The 22,558-nt window shown below is 26.4% G+C and overlaps 3 protein-coding genes across 15 annotated transcripts in view; 2 read left to right on the top strand and 1 right to left on the bottom strand.

Annotated features, from left to right (window-relative positions):
• Positions 1-5,850, top strand: part of LOC127072148 (calcium uptake protein 3, mitochondrial) — a 38,018-nt gene extending 32,168 nt beyond the window's left edge. For 2 of the 5 annotated variants that reach the window (XM_051012374.1, XM_051012373.1), the window contains 7 exons: positions 411-473; positions 1,545-1,649; positions 2,749-2,877; positions 3,493-3,716; positions 4,069-4,226; positions 4,328-4,485; positions 5,323-5,850. In XM_051012374.1, the coding sequence (XP_050868331.1) occupies positions 411-473; positions 1,545-1,649; positions 2,749-2,877; positions 3,493-3,716; positions 4,069-4,226; positions 4,328-4,485; positions 5,323-5,391 (906 nt within the window). In that variant the 3' untranslated portion in view covers positions 5,392-5,850. The remainder of the gene's footprint in view (positions 1-410; positions 474-1,544; positions 1,650-2,748; positions 2,878-3,492; positions 3,717-4,068; positions 4,227-4,327; positions 4,486-5,322) is intronic. The other 3 variants (XM_051012378.1, XM_051012376.1, XM_051012375.1) reach the window with 2 other exon arrangements.
• The window catches only part of LOC127072145 (general transcriptional corepressor trfA), a 230,038-nt gene extending 216,614 nt beyond the window's left edge, over positions 1-13,424 (bottom strand). For 6 of the 7 annotated variants that reach the window (XM_051012356.1, XM_051012365.1, XM_051012358.1 and 3 more), the window contains exons 1-2: positions 7,689-7,789; positions 5,856-6,120 (exon numbers count right to left, since the gene is read on the bottom strand). The gene's annotated coding sequence lies outside the window, so the exon portion shown is untranslated. Of the gene's footprint in view, positions 1-5,855; positions 6,121-7,688; positions 7,790-10,113; positions 10,210-11,277; positions 11,380-12,250; positions 12,387-13,327 lie in introns of those variants that run through there. The other variant, XM_051012359.1, reaches the window with a different exon arrangement.
• LOC127072147 (uncharacterized) lies at positions 7,790-22,379 on the top strand. Of its 3 annotated transcripts, XM_051012370.1 has the most exons (12): positions 7,790-7,936; positions 13,330-13,389; positions 15,742-16,122; positions 16,874-17,168; positions 18,948-19,086; positions 19,413-19,606; positions 19,707-20,421; positions 20,504-20,661; positions 20,786-20,941; positions 21,005-21,092; positions 21,175-21,875; positions 21,934-22,376. In XM_051012370.1, the coding sequence occupies exons 1-12, from the start codon at positions 7,902-7,904 to the stop codon at positions 22,072-22,074; spliced, it is 3,063 nt and encodes a 1,020-aa protein (XP_050868327.1). In that variant the 5' UTR covers positions 7,790-7,901; the 3' UTR covers positions 22,075-22,376. The 3 variants fall into 3 exon arrangements, with proteins under 3 accessions (XP_050868327.1, XP_050868329.1, XP_050868328.1); XM_051012372.1 differs by lacking the exon at positions 13,330-13,389 and having other exon boundaries at positions 21,934-22,377; XM_051012371.1 differs by lacking the exons at positions 7,790-7,936; positions 13,330-13,389 and adding an exon at positions 13,656-13,965 and having other exon boundaries at positions 21,934-22,379.
• The last annotated feature ends 179 nt before the right edge of the window (positions 22,380-22,558 follow it).

The following is a 22,558-nucleotide window of genomic DNA, read 5'->3' as shown; positions in this document are numbered from 1 at the left end:
TGCATGTCCAGCTTATCATCTTAGAAAAGTATTTTTTTAAACTATATATTTATGTGTGTATGTACGTATATGTGTATGTATGTATGTATGTAGGTATGTATGTACTTATGTATGTATGTAATAGAAACATTTGATAACAGTTCCATGAAAGATACAAGAAAGGAGATCTAATCACAAGAATATTTTCTCTTTTTTGCAGCTTAATGAAATTATTGAAATAATTGTAATATCGTCGTACAAAAATTTTAGTTGAATCTTGAAGAAGATGATAAGTTTTTATTTTATTTATTTATTTTTTTTTTTTTCCTTTTATATATACATTTTTTATATTGCTCGACTATTCGACAATTGGAAAAAAAAAAAAATCAAGAGAAATGATAATAAAAAGCTCATCTAAAATTTTGTACCAGATTCGGCGATTGTTTGGTGGAAGCTTGAAGGAACGTGATCTCGACGAAACGACGAAACGTGCAGTGAGTTTTGACTCTGATCTCTACTTTTAAGAGAGTGCAAAAAATCGAAATGATATATATATATATATATATATATATATATATATATATATCGATACTAACTCATAATAACTTATATAATTAATTTGTGCAATTTCATGTTTTATCATTTACAATTTTATCAGGGTATATAAAGAGATCATAAAGAAAGAAAAAAATATTAATTGATCCTCTATAACACCATATTACTTTATATGTATGTGTATGTACATATATATGTCTCTATGTGTGTGTGTATAGTATTATAAAAGATATAATATATTATAACAAGTATATATAATTATATTATATTAGTATAATATTAGTTATTAATATTATTTATATATATATATATTATATATCGTATAAATATATTCATATGTAATAATATATAAATATTATAGAACTAATATAATATTTATGACAATATAAATATATTAATACAAGTAATATTATAACAATATTATGTATAATATAATATTCCATAAGAAACAATTGCGTGATCAAAAAATTATTTAAATATGCAAAAAAGAAATAGAATTAATTGAGTTATAGAGGGTTAACACAAACGCGTCATAATAATTTGATAACGATGACTAATACTATCTTTTTCATTATAATCTTTCATAATTTCAGCACAAAACATAAGTAATAACAATAATAAAAATAATAATTAGTATTATTATACAATAATAATATTATTATTATCATCATCATTGCTTTATTAACTTTTTACGTTATCATAAAGATTCCAATTTCTTTTTTTTTTTTTTTGGATTTTTATAAATTATTTCTTTTCCTTTCAAAGCTTGTCTCTTTTCTTTTCCCCTTTTGCTTTGCGATTCATAAAACATTTTACTTTCATAATTACTTATTTTTAATTTATTCAATTAATTTTCTTTTGACAAATTAAAAATGAACGAAACAATGTTTATAACACGTTGTCCTTGACACATGTTGCAACTCTATCGATTAATATAAGTTTTACTTATTTATAATATATTTTTTTATTTATTTATTTATGTTACTATTGTTTTCATTTCAACCTATCAGTTGCAACAAATATTGACACCATGCGAAGAAACTGAAGCGACTATAAAACTTCGTGTTGTACACGTACAAACGAACAAGACCGATAATTTCATCCCTGTTTCTTATGTAAGTCCGTGTTGTGGTGTTGGTTTAAAAATGAAAGAAAAAAAAAGAAATAAATAAATAAACAAGTGTTCTTTTTTTTATTTATTTTTTGTACCCTTATTATATAACGACTTAACAGATTACTGCCAAATTATCTTCTAACAAAAAAAAAAGTTATGTATGCATAATAATTAATTTATATTTAAATATATATATATATATATAATTAATTTGATCAATAATATTAATACTTAGTTACATAAACATATATATATAATAATTAGTAATTTTTGTATATAAGTAATATACATATAAATATTATAATTAATTAATAATATAAAAAAATTATATATATATATATAAATTATTGTGTATTGTAGCTATAATATACTATAACTATAATATAAATAATAATAATAATATATATATTATATTACAATTAATTATTTTTCTTTTTTAACAAATTGTCCATTCCTTTCATAAAAAATTATTGTATTCAAAATTAAACTATGAAAACATTATCCCAATGAACAAAATTAATACAATTAAAAAAAAAGAAAAAAAAAAGAATTAATATAAGAAAAAAAAAAATTGCAAGACACTCGTCACAATTGTTAATATATGCAAATCCTAAGCTAAAATAATCACACAAAATAACAATATAAAATAATATGCATTTCGCCCCTGCCACCCTTACTATTTCTCTCTCTCTCTCTCTCTCTTTCTCTTTCTAACCTACTTTTTATGCTAATGCATTTTTCAAACTTCTATTTCAGATACATTAAATGCTGGAAAACGAAAAAATCATTCCTGTCTCATTAATGTCGTGCAAATATAATGTGTGTATAATTTCTAATAAATATATGTATATGAGTGCACGAGTGTGTGCGTGAGTGTATGTTTATATATGTTTGCATGTATATGTTGTTACATAAAATAATTTAATAATTTTTCATAATTTCAAATCATATTTATCCTGCTATCATTATCTTTATCTATCTCTCTCTCTCTCTCTCTCTCTCTCTCTCTCTTTATATATATATTGTATATATAATTCTATCTCTCTCTCTCTCTCTCTCTCTTCTTCTATCTTTCATTCTTTAATGCATATATGATGCAGATGGAAAAAGTCTTTAGTCATGCATGGAGAGGACGTCATGGTGGTGAAACGAAAGACGAGTTGGAACATTTGAATCAACGTCAAGAAAGTCCTGAAGAGATCCAAGGACAATACATAAACGATGATCAGGTATTGACAAGAAAGATTTTCTTCGGTTTTACAATCAACGTCATTTTTCGATATCAATAGTTGCTTGTTAAGGGTAAGAAAATGTTTCATCGTTCAATATGAAATCGATTGAATTTCTTTTCTATATTTTCTTTTTCTGCTCACCATGTATAGGTTCAATATTCAAGTAAACATGATTATAACAGATTATGAATTTAAGCTCAACTATATGTAATATTATTTTTGATAAGATCTGTAAGAAACATACGATATTAATATATGAAAATATAAGAATATGATATTATTATATTAATTGTCTGTGATAATAACAATTCAAAATTATATCTTATGTATATATGATAAAATTTAATAATATAAATTTTAATCGTGTATATACATATGTATTAAATTATTATTAATACTTATTTATTAATATTGTAAAGATTATAATTTATACTTAGAAAGAAAAGAAAAAGTACCAATAAAAAATGTTCAGATAAAAAATAATTAATTTTCTTTGAATGGAATTAAATGAAATTATTAAAATTAGTAATGAATTTAAATAAATTTTGAAATTGTTAAAAATTATATAGTGGGTTTAAATATAATCTTCATTATAAATTATGTTACATATAGGGTCTACAAAGACGACATGCAGTGGATACAACCCTGATGATACATTTCTTTGGAAAAGATGGTAACCATGAATTAAAATACGAAGATTTCCGTCGTTTCATGGAGAACCTACAACACGAGGTATTAGAATTGGAATTTCATGAATATAGCAAAGGTCATGATACTATAAACGAATTGGATTTTGCTAAAATATTGCTAAGATACACTGAATTGGATATCGACGAGTAAGATGGTTTCTATCTATTAAAATTTCTTTCATTTAAATTTTCATTTCTTTCATATATATGTCAATGCATGCGTTTGCATGTGTGTAATAATAGCAAATTACTAAATAATATTATTTAAATAATATTACCATAATATTATACTATTATATAGTAAAATATATTTTACTATATATCATTGATACGTTATCAGAAAGCTCCGTTATATTTTTACAATTGAATTATATAATTCTTATCATTGAGTTAAATAAAATCAAAAAAGATATTTTCATAAAAAAAAAAAAAAATTGCGTAATCATTTGATAACTCATATAAATATGATACAGATTGAACGAATTAATAATTCTTGCAGATTCGATAAATATTTGGAAAGAATGATAGATCGATCCGATTTACAAATCGGTATTACTTTCGACGAGTTTCGACGTTTCTATCAATTTTTAAATAATTTGGATGATTTTTCAATAGCCATGCAAATGTATACGTTGGCTGATCATCCGATATCTAAAGGTATATAAAAAATGAATTTTTCATTATTAGTTATTTCTATTTACCTCCCCCCTCCCTATTCTAACCTATTCACTCATTTAAAAATCGATTTTTATTTACAGATGAATTTCAACGTGCTGTTAAGATATGTACTGGATCTGTACTTTCTTCTCATATTATTGACACAGTATTTGCATTATTTGATGAAGATGGTGATGGACAATTGTCTTACAAAGAGTTTATAGCGATTATGAAAGATCGTCTTAAGAGAGGATTTAAGGTATCATCGAACAAATAAATTGTTCATTTGTACATATATATATATATATATATATATATATATATATAAATATTGCAAAATTTTTTTCCCAAAATAATAATTATATTGGAAAAAATATTTCCAATATGAATCTTTCTAAATTTTTATCATAACAAATCTAACGAACGATTTAGGTTATGATCTTAAAGATAATCCCTTTTGTAACCCCATAAAAAGTATTTCTTAATTCTTTTCTTATATAAAATATACCTATATCTTTGTCGAGCGCCTGTAATCAGACTACAAAATTCAGAGATACACCGATGCATGGAGGGACAACGTTCTCCAGGGGCATCCTATTTCTCTTTTTCCCCACCTTGCTTTACTTTTATAACAAATACAAATATATTATACTTTTATCCTCTTGCAGCTGGATTTTTATTGAACGAATAAATTAATTAAATTAAATTATAATATATTACATAATAATATAATTAATTAAATTAAAAAATTGATAAGTAAAAGCACAAGTAACGTAAAAAATAATTTCTAGGAAAAGAAAATTTAAATAAAATAAAAACAACTGGAAAATTATTAAAAAAAAAAAAAAAAAAAAAAAAAAAAAATATATATAGAGAGAGAGAGAGACAGAAGAATATAATTTTAAATTCGTAATACATATAAAAAATAAAAGAAAAAAAGAAAAAGTAGAATATTTAAAGAAATTTTTTTGTTTCCTTTTACAAGGAAAAAGAAAAAAGAAAAATCATACGTTTAATAAAAATCCAGTTTCGTAACGAGAACTTGAAAATGTGAAATAACTATAGAATAACTTTGATTTTTATTCCTTCTTCGTAGTCTCCGCAACGGAACGAAGGTCATGTGGCATTTAAATATTGTGTGAAACAAGAAATGAAAGCACCTTGAAAAGTTAAAAACGTCAGGCCAAAAAAATGCAACGCATTATTTCAATAGGACACTGCGTCTGTCTATCTTTAAAAAAAAAAAAAAAAAAAAAAATCCTATTACCACATAGTATTCTCCTGTATATATATACACATAATTCTTTATTACTATTTTATTCTTTTTTTATAAAATAATTAATTACCATTGTTTACCAATCATAGCAAAAAAACAAATATGAGAGAGAGATTCATAATAATGAATCTTCAAGTCCAAAGAAGAAACCAAGTAAAAAAAATATATATATATATATAAAAAAAAAATAAAATAAATAAAGTTTAAGTCACTGTTGCAAGATCTCGAAAAATTAAGTATATAAATATAATGTCGATCTTGTTTTTTTTGGATTAATAATTATAATAACAATAATAATAATCATCGTCATAAAAGTTATACATGCTAAATAAATGCTTTTGTCAAGTACTCACCCGCCGTTCATTATTTCCTCTTGATTTATAAAACTATTCGTATTCGTTCTCTTGACCACTCGTCTAATTTCCTCGTTCTCTTTGCGTCATCACCAACAAACTCGAGGTATGTACTTACAGATGTATCTGTGTATACCCTGTGATTCCTTTTGGTTATATATCGTACTAGATAACGTTGAATGTAGTCGGTCTCGTTAACTTGAAAGAGAAGCCGCCGCCAAAATGAATAAATTCCAACGCAACGCCTTCAAGGTATTACACAGTTCTATGGAAAAGAAAGAAAAATAAGAAAGAAATCAAATCTTTTTTTTTTTCTTTTTTTTTTTTTTCTAATGAGTATAATTTCTAATGATGTTGTTAATGAATAATAAATATTTTAATCACGACAATAATAATTATTGCAACGTTGATCTTTATATTGAATTAATTGTGATAATATATATTAAATATATATATATATATTTATTCGCATTATGAATTTTTTTTTCTAACAAGTATTTCGATTATAATTTCTAAGGATGAATAAATATTGTCGTAATTAATGAATTAATAATTATTGCAACATTGATCTGTGTATTGAATTAATTGTGATAATTTATATATATATATATATGTGTGTGTATTCGTATATATTTATTCAGAGTATGAACGATTTAAAAAGAAGGAATTAATTCTTATAAAACGTTGCTCTGAATTTTATCAGATTAATTCTGATAAAATTCATTACATGCATGTTAATCCAGTTAACGGATCAATTCTGGTAACATTGTCTCTAATCGTATCAGATTAATTCTGACCATTGAATAAAACGTACGGATTAATTTGACTAATATCTAAATCGTTCAAATAACCCAGTTAGTATTCTTTTTTCTATATCCAATTAATCGAATTAATTCACTTTATAATTTTTACGATTACTTTTTGTATTCAATTATCGAATTAATATTCACAATGATGCTTCTGTTATTATCTAATTATCAAATTGATTCACAAGGTATTAAATTCGATAGGAAAATTAAAAAGAAGAAAAAAAAAGAATTAAAAAGAAATTATCCATTCTAAAAATATTAACAATATATTAATACATATAATCTAATATATCTAATACATATATATATATACTTATATCATACCTGAAGGTAATATACAAATATTAACATACTCAAATATATTACACAATATACATACAAATATATATATATATATATATATATATATATATATATACATCTATCTACATATATACATACAACAACAATACAGATATAATACTTCATTACATTCCCATACGAATGAATAAAACCAGAAATTAGATCTAAAAAGGAAAACAAGTCACGACCAAACAAATCCCTCCAAAAAAAAAAAAAAAAAAAAGAAAAAAGAAAGATAAAAAAAATGAAAATGATATTAAAATTCAAAGAATGAAGAATAAGAAGGACAAACAAAAATAACAAAAAGAGAGAAAAAAAGAAGGAAGAGCTACATGATACAGAAAAGAAAGACAGAGACAGAGACAGAGACAGAGACAGAGACAGAGACACACAGAGAGAGACAGAGAAAGAGAGAGAATCAAAAGTATTAAACTCCTTCTCTCTCTCTCTCTCTCTCTCTCTCTGTCTCTCTCTCCCACCCTCTCACCCCCCTTCCTTCTGAATATCAACAGAAATCCCACAACTCCTCTTGAAGAGCAAATAAGCAAGACGTAGGAGGGGAGGGGGTGGGGTGGACTGTATAAAAGTGGGGAAGAGAAAGAGAGAGAGAGAGAAAGATAGATAAAGGGAGAGAGAGAGACGAGCTAACGTTGGCAGTGCGAACAAATGTTTGGAAACGTACTGTTGTCAGACGATCGCGAAGTGTCGCGAGACGAGGAGGAGGAGATTCGTTACGCGTTCATTTGCTTCTTTATATCACTTCTATTGTTTCTTCTTTTGATTCCTTGTACTGTAAAAGTAAAGAGAAAAAATAAGAAGAATAAATATCGATCACAGAGAAGTCAAAATCGACAAATAAAAAAGAGGATTTTTGTTGTGCTGGTTCGATCACGTTATGGGAATGTTAGGCGTATTCAAGTGGCTCCGAAAGTAAGTGTTTATATATTTATCATTTATATATGTAATCCGATTCGAAAAATTATTTATTGTTTTATAACTTGAATTATGTGTGTGTATGTGTATATGTGTGTGTGTGTGTGTGTGTAAGTTAATTAATTATATAGATTTTATTAAATATGAAATGTTTGATATATTAATAAATATCGACGTGTAAACATTTTCAATGTGTACATTTGTCGAACGTAAGATTTAACATTTATTCGTAGGATAGAACAAGATCAACATGTATGTAATTTGAATCGTACAGAGAGATGTGACCTTTACACCAAAATATATGGAGCTTATCGTATTACAAACTTTTCATCGATAACTCTGTCTCTCTCTCTCTCTCTCTCTCTCTCTCTTTCATTTGAATATACATTTATATATTTTGATATAAACAGATATATGTATATATAAATTAATTTTTTGAAAGAATAACAGGTTCACCGTCACTTTCATTAGAATCTAACGTTAGTCCTATTTTTTACATGTACATATATATATATATATATATAAATGTATAACGGTTTTATATACCAAGTTATGTATATTTTTGCATTATAACATCATGACTGAAAAGGTGAAGGACGTTTACGTTCGTGTCGAGTATAACGATAACAAGAACGAAACCTCGATTTAAATCGAATATTGTATTTATTTTTTGTATATATATCTATCTCTCTCTCTCTCTCTCTCTCTGTTCGTGCGTGTGTGTATGTGTGTATATGTTGATAAAACATTTTTTTTCGATATTGTATAAAGTTATTAAAAGAAAATTTAGGACAAATCGAACCAATCGAAATGATCTATCTTTCTTATCTGTAATATCCTTTATGTAAATTCATTCTATTTTAAATTCTAATTTGCCTGATATCTAATTTATCAATAAGAAATTAATAGAAATGATCCTTTTATTGAAATTTGTCTATAATTTTTAATGAAAATATTATATATAATAGTACTTATATTTTTATATAATAATAATAATAATAATAATAACAATAATATATGTGTATTACAGTATACTATTAATATTATAGTATTATTAGTATTATATTATCAGTATAATAATATAATAAATAATTAATTTTTTTTATATAACATTATTAAAGAAATAGAGAGAAACAGAAAATTAGTTTATGTATTATATATATATACTTATTATGTATTACATGTATATATTTATGTATATTACATAAAAGTACTATTATACATTATAATATACTATTATATATATATATATATATATATATATATATATATATATAGAAAGAGATATTACATATCTATACATATAAAAATTCAAAGATATTATTAACATATAAATAATATACATATATACGATATTAATCATATATTATTCACATATATTACTATCATAATTATAAATAATATGATATATATATATATATATATATATATATATATATATATACAAAATTACATTATTTATAATTACATATAAATAAAATTATTACATTAAAAATTTTCTAAAAATGTTACACATACATACACATATACTGAACAATATAGTATACTACAATAAAAGTATACTAAAGTAAATGATGTTAACACAATCCAGTAAAAAATTGTTTGATTTTGTTCTGGTAACATTTTTTTTTCTTTGTTTTTTTTTTTTTTAAATGTTACGCTCGGAAATAATAGAGTCCGTTCTTCTTCCCTTAGCATAAAAAAATAAATGTCCGAAAAATTTTCAAGCGTGTCGAAGACACGGGCTAATTATCCTGGTGTGCCCAAAAGAACGAGAGCTCCTGTCGTTTCAATCTTACGTGTTACTTCTTAAAAACCGTTACCAGAATCGATTCTCTACTTCCTTAACTTAGCTTAGCTCAGATACAAGCTAGTATTATCATTATTTTATAAGAGTACACGTATTTCTCATATCTTCCTCATTTTCTCGAGTATAATGAAATAAGTACTCGGAGATCGTTACAACAGATTCCGTTGTTATTCGCTCATCTGATCTTATATCATATATATATATACATATATGTGTGTTGTATATGTGTGTGTATATATATATATATATATATGTAGATATAGATAAAAATGAAATTAAAAATAAATTAAAAACAACGATAGATATATTTATAAGTTTGTAAGTGAATATGAAACGAAAAAAAATTTTATATTAATTTACTTACTTCCTTGGATGAGTTTATGATTGAAGTTTGAAATTGTAATATCACCATTTTTTTTCTCTTTTTTTTTTTCTTTTTCTTTAGAGAATTCTTTTCTTCCTGTAAAAAATGAAATATGTTTATATGTATTTTATTTTGTTTTAATTTGTTAAATAGATATATATATATATATATGTGTGTGCATGTATGTATGTATGTATGTATATGTAGGTCAAATAAAATCAAGAAATGAAATTAGAAAGAAAATACAGAATATCAAATAATGCTTGTAAAATGAAATTGAACAATTTGATACCGCAAGATTTATTTGTTCAATGAAATTTATTTGTCAACGGACTAGATTAGTTTACTTTTGAAGACTATAAGAATTTCATTTTTTTATAGGATCTAAATATAAGAGATATCTATATATTTATTTTCTTTCAACTCGTTATATGTAATTAGTTTCAATTAGAAAAATAGAAAATAAAAATAATTTATATACTTCAGATTGAAACGAAAAGGAAATTAATGGAAATGAAATTTGAAAAGAAAGAAAGAAAGAAAGAAAGAAAGAAAGAAAGAAAGAAAGAAAGAAAGAAAGAAAAACAAAAATACACTACACTTCCACTCTTATTTTAATTTTCATCACTTTCTATGAAAACAAAAATTTGTCTGATTTATTCGTGTCAAATTAAATTAAAAATTAAAATTAAAAAGAATATATAGAACGTTAGATGATGTTTGTACGTTGTACCGAGTGACAGAAAACAAAATTATAAAAATGGAACTTAAAAGACGACGATATTTTCATTCTTAAAGAATTTTCTTATTATCTCTTCATCTTTTTTTTTCTTCTTATTAATTTTTCAAAGATGAAAATGGAATTTCCATTTTCAAAAAATTTTCTGATCCGTTGTAAAAAATTTACTTTATTTTATCATTTTCTTTTTTTTTTTATCTTGTCACGTATATTCACATGAAATTAAACAAAGAAATAAAAGTGTTATAACTTAAAAAAAAAAAAAAAACGAAATTTCTCTCTTTTTTTTTTTTTTTTAATTTTCTTATCTCCTATAATCTATCTCACTTCTTTTTTTAACTCATTGCATATACAAATACATACGTGCACATAGATAGATTAGATTGAAAAATAGAAAAATTAATAGAAATGAAATTTATACTTACAACACTCGGGACGAATGAATTTTTCACACAACAAAAAGTCTCTCTTCGACGAAAAAAAAAAAGACGAAGAATATTTTCACTTTCGAAATATTTTCTCGTCTCCTACAATGAAAAAGAATTCCGTCACATTTTCTCACAACTTTTATCGGAGAATATTATTAATTTAACGCAAAAGAGAAAGAAAAAAAAAAAAGAAGGAACGAAACAATGCATCGTACGAAATAATCGATATTTATCGCGATAAATTTAACGAATTTATTAGTTCTACGCGCACGTTTGAAAATTTCAACGAGTCCATTATTTTTCAACTGTTTTTATTGGACGAGTCCACTTTTTTACCAACCGACCTTTGATTGGACGAGTCCACTTTTTTGTTCAACTAACTTCATACCGGACGAGTCCACTTTTTATTAACGATGCACTAATAAAAATCTTATTAATTCAATTATATTTCTAATTACTATATAATGATCCAAATCACTGATTCAAAATCCAAACATACTCGCAGGCATAAATAAAAAAGATAAATAATATTGATAAAAGTTTGAGAAAATTCGAAATAAAATCAACGAGACGAATGTAACGAATTTCGCGGTATTTTTAATTGGGAACGAAACGAAACGAAACGAAACGAAACGAAATGAAATGAAACGTAGTATCACAAAAATGAAAAGAAAATTTTTAAATTAATAAATTACATCGATATATAAGATTATATATCGAAAGGATGAAGATCATTGATCTGTCGCATTTTTCGATCTAGAAGTATTAAAAAATAAATAAAATAAATAAAAGTAAACATTCTTAAAACGTAATAAATTTCGTGAACGGAGACTAATCGTCTGTTCAAATAAAATCAAATAAAATCAAATAAAATAGAATAGAATAGAATAGAATAAAATAGAATAGAATAGAATAGAATAGAATAGAATAGAATAGAATAGAATAGAATAAGAATTTAACAGTTACCTACTTTTCTCAAGATCGTAGACTCGCTCGAGTGACCTCTGTGATCTCTTGCCACGTATAAATAACGATCGTAAGATCTTACGATCTTTCTCCTCCTTAGATCTCACGAAAACAGGTGTATCTTTCTCTTACATTTTCTTCTGCAAAAATAATTCATACATTAATACACGTATACGTGCGCACATAGATACGTACATATTACTATGTATTAGAATATAAAACTATATAATTTTATACATACATAATAGTATATAATTTAAATTAATAAAATATATACGTATATATATAATTATAAAATATATAGAGTACAGACAAAAATATATATATATATATTACTATGTATTAGAATATAGAATATATATATATATATCGTTCTAATATAAAGTAATAACACGTATCTGATTACCATTAAAAGAGGATATCCCCGTTAATATTAGTACCAACTATAGCCACTAGATAATAGTAATATGGATCTTGAAAATAAAGTCTCGGACATGATTAACATTTATTAAATATTCCAATGTGCTTTGATACTTTCTCTATTAAGATTCAAGTAATGAATGTATTTCAATGTATACAACCTGCATATGCAAATTGGATTAATAATGAGTTCAACTTGTCTTCCGTATATAACGCACGCAAACCAATTATACATGTACACGTACATAGGGGACACATAAAAATAACAATAAGAGTATACGTGTGTAAGAGAGATAGAGATAGACTCACTATGAGAAACTAGTTCTATACGAAATTCTAACGTTACATAGTAACGTAAGTATACACAAGCGCAACATCAAGAAGACAAAGGTATAAGTTAGTATTGAGAGAAAGTTTACGATCTCAACGATCGTTTAATTCGATGAGATTCGAAAAGAAATTATCAAGATGGCTCCTCTCCTACCACCATCTTGATTATTGTTTTTTGAAAGAAATAGAACTCTTACAATTTATCGTTTCGTATTAAAATATATCCATGATTTTATAGTACGTTGTTATTTGTTGTTTATTAATGTCTCGTGTAATTTCGATTGATTATTAATCCTTTTTATAAATATCGATTACATATGTGTGTACTTACAGAGATATCGGCTACCGGGACAGAAGTAGACGAAGCTTGTCGCGGCAATCAACCTTCTCGAAGTAAGTATACGCGATGTACTAAATGTATGATGGCATTTAGGGTGGAGAGGGAAAGAGGAATTATATATATATATGTATGCATATCTAATATGCATATCTATAAAAAGTAACGGTAATCGTCTAATTAACCAATAAAAAATTACGACATAAACGAGCCAATGAGATAACGCGTTTCTTAAATCGTTTACTCGAAATTTTATTCATTGGACCAATAAGATGTAAAACATATCAATTATTCTGATTGGTTTTCATAATTTTGGTTAGTTAACTCTAACCGGTGGTGCCATCGTTCATCGATTGTCGAATTTGTCAGTGTCTGTCATAATCGGTTAGATCAGAGAAGTGATAGATAAAAAACAAAAAATAGTATGAAAGGAAAGTAAAGATTTCAAAGGGACATAGAGAGACAGAGAGACAGAGAGAGAGAGAGAGAGAGAGAGAGATAGTGAGTGAACGAGTGAGAGAGGGAGAGGGAGAAAGAAAGAAAGAAAAACAGAGAAAAATGTCGATTTCTTATACGACGATTTGCAACGCAAAAAAACGACGACAAAGGGCCAAAAGTGCCGATGAAAGCGCGTAAGTTCTCAATTCTATTTTTTATTTCCTTTCTACACGGATCCGGCATAACCTCATTCAAACGTATGATCAAATGTCATTGGACGTTTTATTAATGCGCGTGGAATTATTTCTTGTGAATCTTTCGAACGTGTCTAAATCGAAAAAAAATAAATAAATAAAAATACAGTTCGTTCGGGAAATTGAGAACTTTTTAATATATCTCTTTCAAACGTGCGATTTTTTATTTCAGGATTGTAAGTACGATATTACGATCGCGCGGATTATCTCTTGTGAATCTTTGGGACGTTTCTAAGTCGAAAAAAAAAAATAAATAAATAAATAAATAAAGTTCGTTTGAGAAATTAAGAATTTTTTAAATTGAGAATCGTTTTTAAACGTACGATTTTTAACCCGAGGGTTGAGAACCGTTGCTTTACGGTTGCACGAATTATTTCTTGAGAATCTTTCGAACGTGTTTAAATTGAAAACGAAATTCTCGTTTGAGAAATTGAGAAATTTTTCAACGAATCTCTTCTAAACGTACGATTTTTAATTCGAAGGTTGAGCACCGTTACTTTACGGTCGCACGAATTATTTCTTGAGAATCTTTCGAACGTGTTTAAATTGAAAAAGAAATTCGTTTAAGTGGATTAAGAATACATTTTTATTATTTACGATCGACATTATGGTTGTTTTAATTTAAAGAGTTAAAAATTGGTGACTACTTTGTGTGTGTATTTGTTTGTGCTTTAGAATCGTGTTAACAATTTCTTACAATTTAACAAATTATTTTATTGCGTTCTTTAATATTCTTCTTTTCTGAATCTCTCACTTTTCAATGGGATCGTTGTTTCGAGTAATAAAAATAGATGAATAAAGAGTGAAAGGGTGAAAGTGAAAGAAAAAGAAAACAAAAATGAACGGATTCGAAAGAAAACAGATCGAACGGTGAGAAATTAATTGTTTAAATCTACGATCCATAATTATCGTAAATGTAAGATTTTTAATTCGATAATTGAGAATCACTGCTTCGTGATCGTGCAAATGATTTTTTGATAACGCATCAGAATTTTTTTTGAATCGAGTGAAAGATTCGTCCTTTTTTTTTTGTTTTAATTTTTAACTTTTAAATAAATCCCTTAAATAAATAAATAAATAAATAATGAAATGATATAAAAAAATTTTCATTGTAAAAAATTTACGATCGCAAGTGCGATCTTCTATAATTTGAGGATTGATATCAATTTTGTTTCGTTTTTGTGATCGTATTAACAATTTTTAACAATGTTTCAAATGCGTTCGAATCAACAAATATTCTTAATAACGATCACACGATATGAATATGATTATACACACACACACACACACACACACATGATTATTAATATAATGATAATATGCGTGTAATAATTATTTAATTTTTTCTTATATCTTATATCTCCTCTATCTATTTTATCTTAATATCTATATATTGTATCATAGTCTTATAAAGTTTCTTATAGTATTTACAAATTTCGCGCTTTTTAACAGGAGATATCTAAGTAAGTAACTAATGACAAAGATAGAAAAACAAAGAGAGAGAGAGAGAGAGAGAGAGAGAGAGAGAGAGAAAGAGAGAGAAGAAAAGCAATATGGCGGGAGTAAAAAATAAAATAAGAAGATCGAACGAAGCGGGAAATTTAAAATTGTTAACCTGAAGCATACGATTGACGAATTACAATTTATTATTTCACGTTAGTCCATATATGTACACACACGTACATACATTTACATATATATATTTTTATTTTTCAGTGAATCTTATCGAAACGCATTACAAGCGTTCATGGATCGTCGAAGATTTTCAACAACTATGTTAGATGCACAATCGCAAAACAGTTTGGATATAAAGGGTGTTAGTTTGTTAACGGACAATGGTAACGACGACGAAAACGATGATGATAACGATAAGGATAACGAACAAAAGACGATACAAAATGAAGACAATTCAACATTATTATTGGATGTACCAAATGTAACGGCCTCGGAGATCTTTGAGATTGGATCGGTCGCTGGAACGGAGGATCGATATTTGGAGTTGATATATGCCGAATGGGAAAACACACGGATCTCGTTGAAAAGGCAAACGCATCCGGAATGTCGAAACGCGGTCAAAACCGACATGGAAATTCTCACGTAAGTTATGAGTTTCCTTTTTCTTTTGTGATTTCAATCGAATGTGAGAAAGTTTACGTTGCGATATTTCACTTTCAACAATCATCGTATTACCATCGTTCTCCACGTGATCACGTGATAACTAATTCTACAGACACTTAAATATCTCTCTTGCACAAAATAAAATTTCAATCGAATCGTTAAAAAGAGAAATGTTTCGTTTCTTAAATTCCCAGTATCCATCAATAATTAATATTTATTTTGGAGGGATAAAATTTTTATTTGAATTGTCACAAAATATAATATTTCATTTTCAAATAGTCTGTCACGTGATCACGCGACGACATCTTAGTAATCCATGACCGCAAATTTTAAATATATATATCTTTTCTATTTTTGCATTTTTGGTCTAAATCAGAAAATTTGAATTGAAATGTTGAGGAAAAAAAAAAGATATTTCACTTTCAGTATACGATATCTCATGACTCTAAAGAGATTCTAGATATCTCTTTTGGGCGTATAACATTTTATTGTTGAAATGTTAAAAAATAATATTTCACTTTGAGCAGCTTAAACGTGATCGCATTATATCTCAAGATTCATGATTACAGATTCTAGACATTTATCTTACTGAATATAAAAATTTCGATTGAATTATTAATAAATAATATTTTACATTCAGCAGGTTCCATTACATGATATCTTAGAAAGTTTTTTAAATTGGAATGTTAACAATTACTTTCTCATTTTTTTTTTCTTTTTTCTTTTTTAGGAAGATTCGACATCCAAACATAGTGATGTTAATGGCGATGACGCGTACGGAAGATTACGGGCTTGTATCGATTCTCGAACCTGTAGACTGTACCCTTTACAATTACATGCACGAGCAAGGCGAACGAATTTCCGTTCGAGAGATGGCAAGGTTCGCCGGTAAACTGGCTGATGCACTTAGGCATGCACACATGCGTGGTTACGTTCACAGTGCTATTAGTTCGCATTGCGTTTATCTCGCCTTTGGTGAAACTGTTAAACTAGCAGGATGGGAATTGGCAATCAACTTGACTAAAGTAAGCCATCTTTCAATACTATCTTTCTCCTTTTTTATTTTCTTTTATTTTATTTTATTTTATTTTTTTTTTTAGATTCTTTCTGAAAGAATGAATCTTTTTCAAAAACAAAAAAAATAATACTAATCTTTTTTTTTTAATGATATAAAAATTAATAATATTAATAAAAATGTCAATAATATTATATTAATTTGTTAAGATATAGATCATATTATATAAAAAAAAAGAAAAATAGAGAAAAAATAGAAAATTGATCATGTATATGAAATTGATTATATATATGTATAATAGATCATATATACATGATCATATATATATATATGTATGTATGTATGTATCTATGTATAATAGAAATTATTTATAGAAAATTATCTTATAATGATTTGAAGTATTATAGGAAAAAAAAAATCTTATAATTGACATTGATACATTATGGAAATTTCTAGTAGTTTTATAACAATTTTTCAAGATCATATTATTAGAATCGATTAATAAATTCAATGTTAAATGTATACTGACAATATACAGGGTGTTTTCGATTTCGCGATACAATCTAAAAAGGATTGATTTTACGTAGACAAAAAATATATGTGCGTGCGTGTGTGTGTCGAAATTATGTAGAGTAAAAAAAAAAAGAAAACAAAGTTCATTTTCATTTGCACACGACGAATAAATCAACTACAAGTAAAAATACAGTTGACCTCGTTTGTACTAATCAATGAAACTTTTCAATTCATTATCAATAATTATCAATAATCCTTACAATAATAAAATAAATAAAATAAAATCACTATTACATCATTTTTTATCTATTATTATCCCAATGTAAGAAATGTCAACTATAATATACACAAGTAGTGCAAGGTGATATATCTAATTGTAAATATAAATATACATTTATTGATACCTGCAAAATATCAATTCGTTTCAAAAAGCAAATTTCTTTATATATATATTAAAAAAAAAAAAAAAAAAAAAAGCAGAAGTTCAATACTATATCATGTTGTACCGTCAAATTAGAGACACCCTGTATATGAAAATAAAATAGAATTTTCTTCTTTTTTTTTTCTCTTTTCTTTTTTTTTAATCGGTTGTTGCGCCGTTGCGTTCCAACGAAGAGAAATACCTTTGTTAATAGGAAAGATTTAATGGGATAACAGTGGATGAGGATGAGGTGGAGAAGGAGGAGGAGGAGGAGGAGATGATGGTAGTGGTGGTGGTGGTGGTGGTGGTGGTGATGATGGTGATGGTGATGGTGATGGTGATGGTGATGGTATACGTCATTTCCGTGATTCACGTGACGCACCCAGCGACGTTGAAATGCAGGAAACTCGGGACACAGTGTACACATTGTTAGTTTCCTACGAAATGTAGATTTCTGTATAAAATCGTTCTACCATGACCGAGGTTTATTGCAATGGTGCCGGATGAAACTTAAAACGCGGGATCTAGGTAGACCGGTAGAGAATAATTTGGATTCACGAAAGTCGTTCAAACGGATTTAATTAAATAGCATGACCATGAATTAGATGGAATTTCTGTCTCTCATGGATTCTTTTCTTTTTTTATTTTTATTTTTATTTCCTTTTTTTTTTGGTCACACCGCTCCTCTCTTCTTTTTTTTTTCATTTTTTTTCTTTTTTTCTTTTTGAAAGACGATTCATCCATTGATTTGTTTGTTTGTTTGTTTGTTTGTTGTTTTTATTTTTTGTTGTTATTTGTATATTTTATTTCTTTCTTTTTCCCTTTAATGTTTCTTTCTTCTCCTTTTCATTGTAGCCAAAGCCCAAGCAAGAGTACGAGGATATTCTACGCGGTGAGATATTTAGATGGCAAGCACCAGAATTATTTTCTGGTATATCTTGCAAAGAGAGCGACGTTTATGGGCTTGCCTTACTTATATGGGAAATGTGCACGAGTAAGCTTTGATTTGATTTCATTAATTCTGTAGTTTGCTTGAATGATAAGGAAGAGATCTACGTTATCTCTTCTCTTATCTTTCTCTCTCTCTCTCTCTCTCTTTTTCTCTTTAACATAAAGAGAGAGAAAGAGGGACTATTATTAGTACTAATGTACTAATTTATATTTACAAAATTTATATGAGATAATTTGAAAAATAAATCAGAAGTTATCATTCCTTTTCTTTTTTTTTTTTTCTTTGATTGTCCTTTTTTGTTATAATATTTTTCATTAAAAATATTTACATGTATATAATATTTTTACATATATCCAATTGTTTAACAGTGCGTGTACCATGGACCAACTGCGATATTTCAGATGTCAAGAAACAGTATTTACAATTGAAACATGGTATCCCTATAGATTTATGCAGTTCCATACCATTAATTAATAGTTTATTAGAAATTGCCTTACAAATTGATATTGCTAAACGAAATATCGATATTAATAAAATACGTAGATTGTTGCAAAGTCTTGAGGTGAGTTTAACCGACTTACAATTGGTTAAAAATTTTTGTTATATCATTATTATAATTATTATTATTATTGTTATTGTTAATATCATAATCATAATTTTAGATACAATACGAACATAAGGATCCTGTATACATGGATGAATATAAAAAAGACAAAAAAGAAATTAATAAGACAATTGTAACATCAACCGTCGAAGCTTCAATTACAACAAATTATCATAAAATCTCTTCACCAAAGACTGTAACTGAAGAATGTTTAGATCTTTCAAAAAATACAAAATGTTTGTATCCTACCGAAACTAAGGAATATTTTGATTCTATCAAAATTAAAGAATGTTTGGATCCTACAAGAACTAAAGTTCGAACATGTGATTCTGAAGTCTTCACAGATGTACCAAATCCCAATGTAAATACCATAATTCAAAACGATCTATCTAATATGTATAATAACCATAAAGAGAGTAATTTGTTGGATCGAGAAAATAGAGAAACAAAAAAGAAAAATAACAATGTGGATCCTGGCACGCCCAAATTACAATCGTTCAATACATTTAGAAAGTCGCAGCAATTAAAAAAATCTATGACATCGAATAATATATATAGGAAAGTGAGAATACCTAAAAATCTGTCGGAATCTGATAATAGCTCTATATCACCGTCACCTCCTGGAGTTACTAATCTTGTCGAAGATATTCCAGTTGATGTAAATGCACGTATCAATTTGCAACGTTTGAAAGAACTTCTTGCTAATAGAAGAGAACGTTTTTTTAATGGTATCGGCTCACCTCAGTTATTTGAACAAAGTGAAAGTTTAAGAAGTAAGAGTAATATATAATGTTAAAAGGATATGTTTTATTGCATTTAGAAATGGAATCTCTAAATATTATTTTATTTCAATAGGTTCAGTCACGGAGACGGAGCTATTGTCCAAAGTGAAAAGTAAAGATTACGAGCCACATAAACCCGCTAGTCATAAAACATGTTTAGAACCAAAGTTTAACAAATCTCCTGGCTCGTATGATTCATCCTACGTATCTCCTAATCAAACAACTCGCAAAGTATTTTTGCAATAATAGTTCTTTCTTTCTTTCTTTATTTTTTTTTTTCTTCATTTACTTATATCAATGTAATATTATTATCAGTGAATTATTTTTTATATCGGTATTATTTTTTCTTATATAGCAACCTTACTCGCAGATGCCTAGCAATATTAAAAATGCAATAATGCAACCACGAGTATTAATCCCAGATCCTCGAAGCTTTTTTGAATCGTCCTTATGGAAAAAAGAAAAAGAAATCTGTATATCGAAAATGAGGAAAGAGGACCAAAATGACATGGTAATTAGTATTTAATACATGCAATTAAAATTGATATATTAATTTTTTTAATTTTATTAACAGCAAACATTTCAAGAAAATCCTGAAAATATGTATTCAAAATTAGGTATCATGAAACGTTCAGAAACATATAATATAAACAACAAATCAGGTTTGTGACGAACGAATAATATATTTTATAATATGTAACATATGTTAGAAACCTATGAAATATATTTATTTTGTTTCTACAGAAAAAAATAAGCAAAATAATAGGGTACTTATAGAAAATGTACCTGAGCCGGAGCAAATAGTGAATAATAAAAATAACTCTTTACAAGTTCTGAAAGATGCGTTAGATCGTGCAACTGAAATAATCTGTTCAACGTCTACTCACAATGACGCGATCAATTCATGCTTACCTTCTCAATCTTACAGTAATATTAATACTACAACACAGAAAACGTACATTAACAAACCTGTTATCGATAAAGCTTATGATTTAACTTATACCGATGATATCGAAGAAATAAAAAATAAAGAGAAAATGGACTATATGTATAGATCATCTTTGCTAAGTCACAATATACCTGTTGATACCGAAACATTGGAAAATAATGTCTATGACACTAAGATCAATTCGAATGATTTTACAAGAGAACACGAAGAGTATGAAAAAATTATCTACCGATTAAAAAATCCAATCCATAATTCTAAGACGATACAATCTAACAATAAAGAACTATCGAATGAAATTTATTCCAAGGAATTGTTTTCACCAATATCGATTAATGAAAAGCATGATTATGAGATGCCCTTTCTATCAACATTAGATAATTGCAAAAAGTGTAATAATAAAATTTCATTACAAAGACGACGTTCTTTACCAGCTACATTTCCTCGTCCAAAAATAGGAAGTAATTCGCAATTAGGCAAACTACCGATACGTAAGGCTGTAAGTACAATGATCATAACTCATTAGAAATATTCTAATATATTTTTTATTATTTCAGGATCATTCAATAAATAACTCTATAGAGGATTTCTATATCGACGATGATAATTTAGAGTTGATGAATTTAAATATTAATATGTTGTTATTGGACGATGAAATGTTCTATGATAATTATTTGTTTGATAAACAAACAACTTAAAGTCTTTTTTTAAGACTAACATTGGGCTATTTTTTGTATTCTATTAATTGAATTTTATTCACAAGTTTTGTTTTTATAGATTTGACTAATACTAATATTAATTAGTAAACTCCAACAACGGTTGGTAAACAAAGTATTAAAAAAGAAAAAAAAGAAACAATAATAAATGCTTAAGCTTTGTTTTTAATTTTAAATAAACACTACCAAAAAAGAGGTTCTTTCTTTCATACAATATATTATTTAGTTACACTTTATATATATATATGTTTCTTATATGTATTAATCGATAGTCTTCTATCCTTATGATGTAATTTATTAATACAATAATTTAATATGAAACAGTTTATTTCAAGCTATAGAAAATAATTGCATTTATTTAAATCGACAACATATATATATATATATATATATATATATATATATATATATATATATCATAAAGCAATCATAATAGCAAAATTCAGTTGAAATATTTGAAAAAAAT

The sequence above is a fragment of the Vespula vulgaris genome, chromosome 24, assembly GCF_905475345.1.
Source record: "Vespula vulgaris chromosome 24, iyVesVulg1.1, whole genome shotgun sequence".
Lineage (NCBI taxonomy): Eukaryota > Metazoa > Arthropoda > Insecta > Hymenoptera > Vespidae > Vespula > Vespula vulgaris.
This window is presented reverse-complemented; position numbering and strand designations above follow the sequence as displayed.

Excerpts from the sequence above, each read along its gene's own strand:
- LOC127072147 (XM_051012370.1), top strand. The coding sequence starts at position 7,902 with ATGGGAATGTTAGGCGTATTCAAGTGGCTCCGAAA. Across the intron at positions 17,169-18,947 it reads TGGCAATCAACTTGACTAAA|CCAAAGCCCAAGCAAGAGTA; the intron begins GTAAGCCATCTT and ends TTTTCATTGTAG. Across the intron at positions 20,662-20,785 it reads CTAATCAAACAACTCGCAAA|CAACCTTACTCGCAGATGCC; the intron begins GTATTTTTGCAA and ends TTTCTTATATAG.